At 48.0% G+C, this 962-nt stretch overlaps 1 protein-coding gene across 1 annotated transcript; it reads right to left on the minus strand.

Annotated features, from left to right (window-relative positions):
• Positions 1-321: 321 nt before the first annotated feature.
• On the minus strand, positions 322-861 carry Pmar_PMAR010609 (26s protease regulatory subunit, putative; the record flags this gene model as incomplete). The annotated part of the gene is made up of 3 exons (XM_002783784.1): positions 322-443; positions 596-714; positions 766-861. Coding segments are annotated over 3 exons (337 nt in total), but the record flags the coding sequence as incomplete, so codon positions are not given.
• Between the last annotated feature and the right edge of the window lie 101 nt (positions 862-962).

Genomic DNA, 962 nt, shown 5'->3' on the forward strand with positions numbered 1-962 from the left:
ATCCACAGTGACATGAAAGGACAGGCCGCTTGAAGGCAGATGACTGAACACAGGAGAGGATAGTTTCAGAAACAGCAGTGTGGTATCTGGTATAAATATGAACTGCTCAATTGGCAGTGTATAATAGAGGTATTTGGGCTCTCTCAGTACTACTCCTTCTAGCACTACGTTGCTGTTGTCTCTTCTCTCTCACACAAGCTTCGTATGTTGAACGATCAGGTAGACCCACTGTAGCGTCATCAAGGGGTTTCTGAAGGAGAGTCTCAAAATGGCATCCACGACCCCATCCAGGATGATCGATCCGCGCTATCATCAGAACCCTCAGTCCATCCCGAGGAATGGCGCCTCTATTACATTCTCTTTCGAGAGCTCTCTGAACCTAGCTGCCGCCCATCTCCTCTCGGCATCCTGGCATGCATCTTTGATATTACGTCCACTCAAACCTAATACAGGACCATGTTTACTAGCAGTGTTGGAATATATGTTTGTTTTCAATGAAAATTTCCCGAAATTGTTTCATAATATTCATATTGTCACCAACACATGTAGCTGACCATGTGCATATTTCCCCCATACTTGTGGCAAGTGACCTCACCTGACGAGACCTTGGCCAACTGCTCGCAGTCCTTCTGAGATAGCTGCCGGGCATATAAGCCGAATATGGCAGCCCTGCTGGCCTCATCTGGTAGAGCAAACTCGACTGACGTGTCGATTCTACAACAGAGCCAATGACAAGTGCGGGGATCGAACCCGCGACCTCCCTACCGACTCACGAAGGCCTGATCTAAATCCTGCTTTCGGTTGGTAGCAGCAATGAGCATGGCACTGGCCTTTCCTGGCGTGCTGAAGCCATCAAGCTCCCTGAGAAAAAGAGTACATAACCCATACCAGGTCGGACCATTGTTGCCAATATAGATTCTCCCAAAGCACGTCGCCAACAGCTTATTGCTACTACCTTAATA

This window comes from Perkinsus marinus (assembly GCF_000006405.1).
Source record: "Perkinsus marinus ATCC 50983 genomic scaffold scf_1104296935994, whole genome shotgun sequence".
In the NCBI taxonomy this organism is placed as follows: Eukaryota; Perkinsozoa; order Perkinsida; family Perkinsidae; genus Perkinsus; species Perkinsus marinus.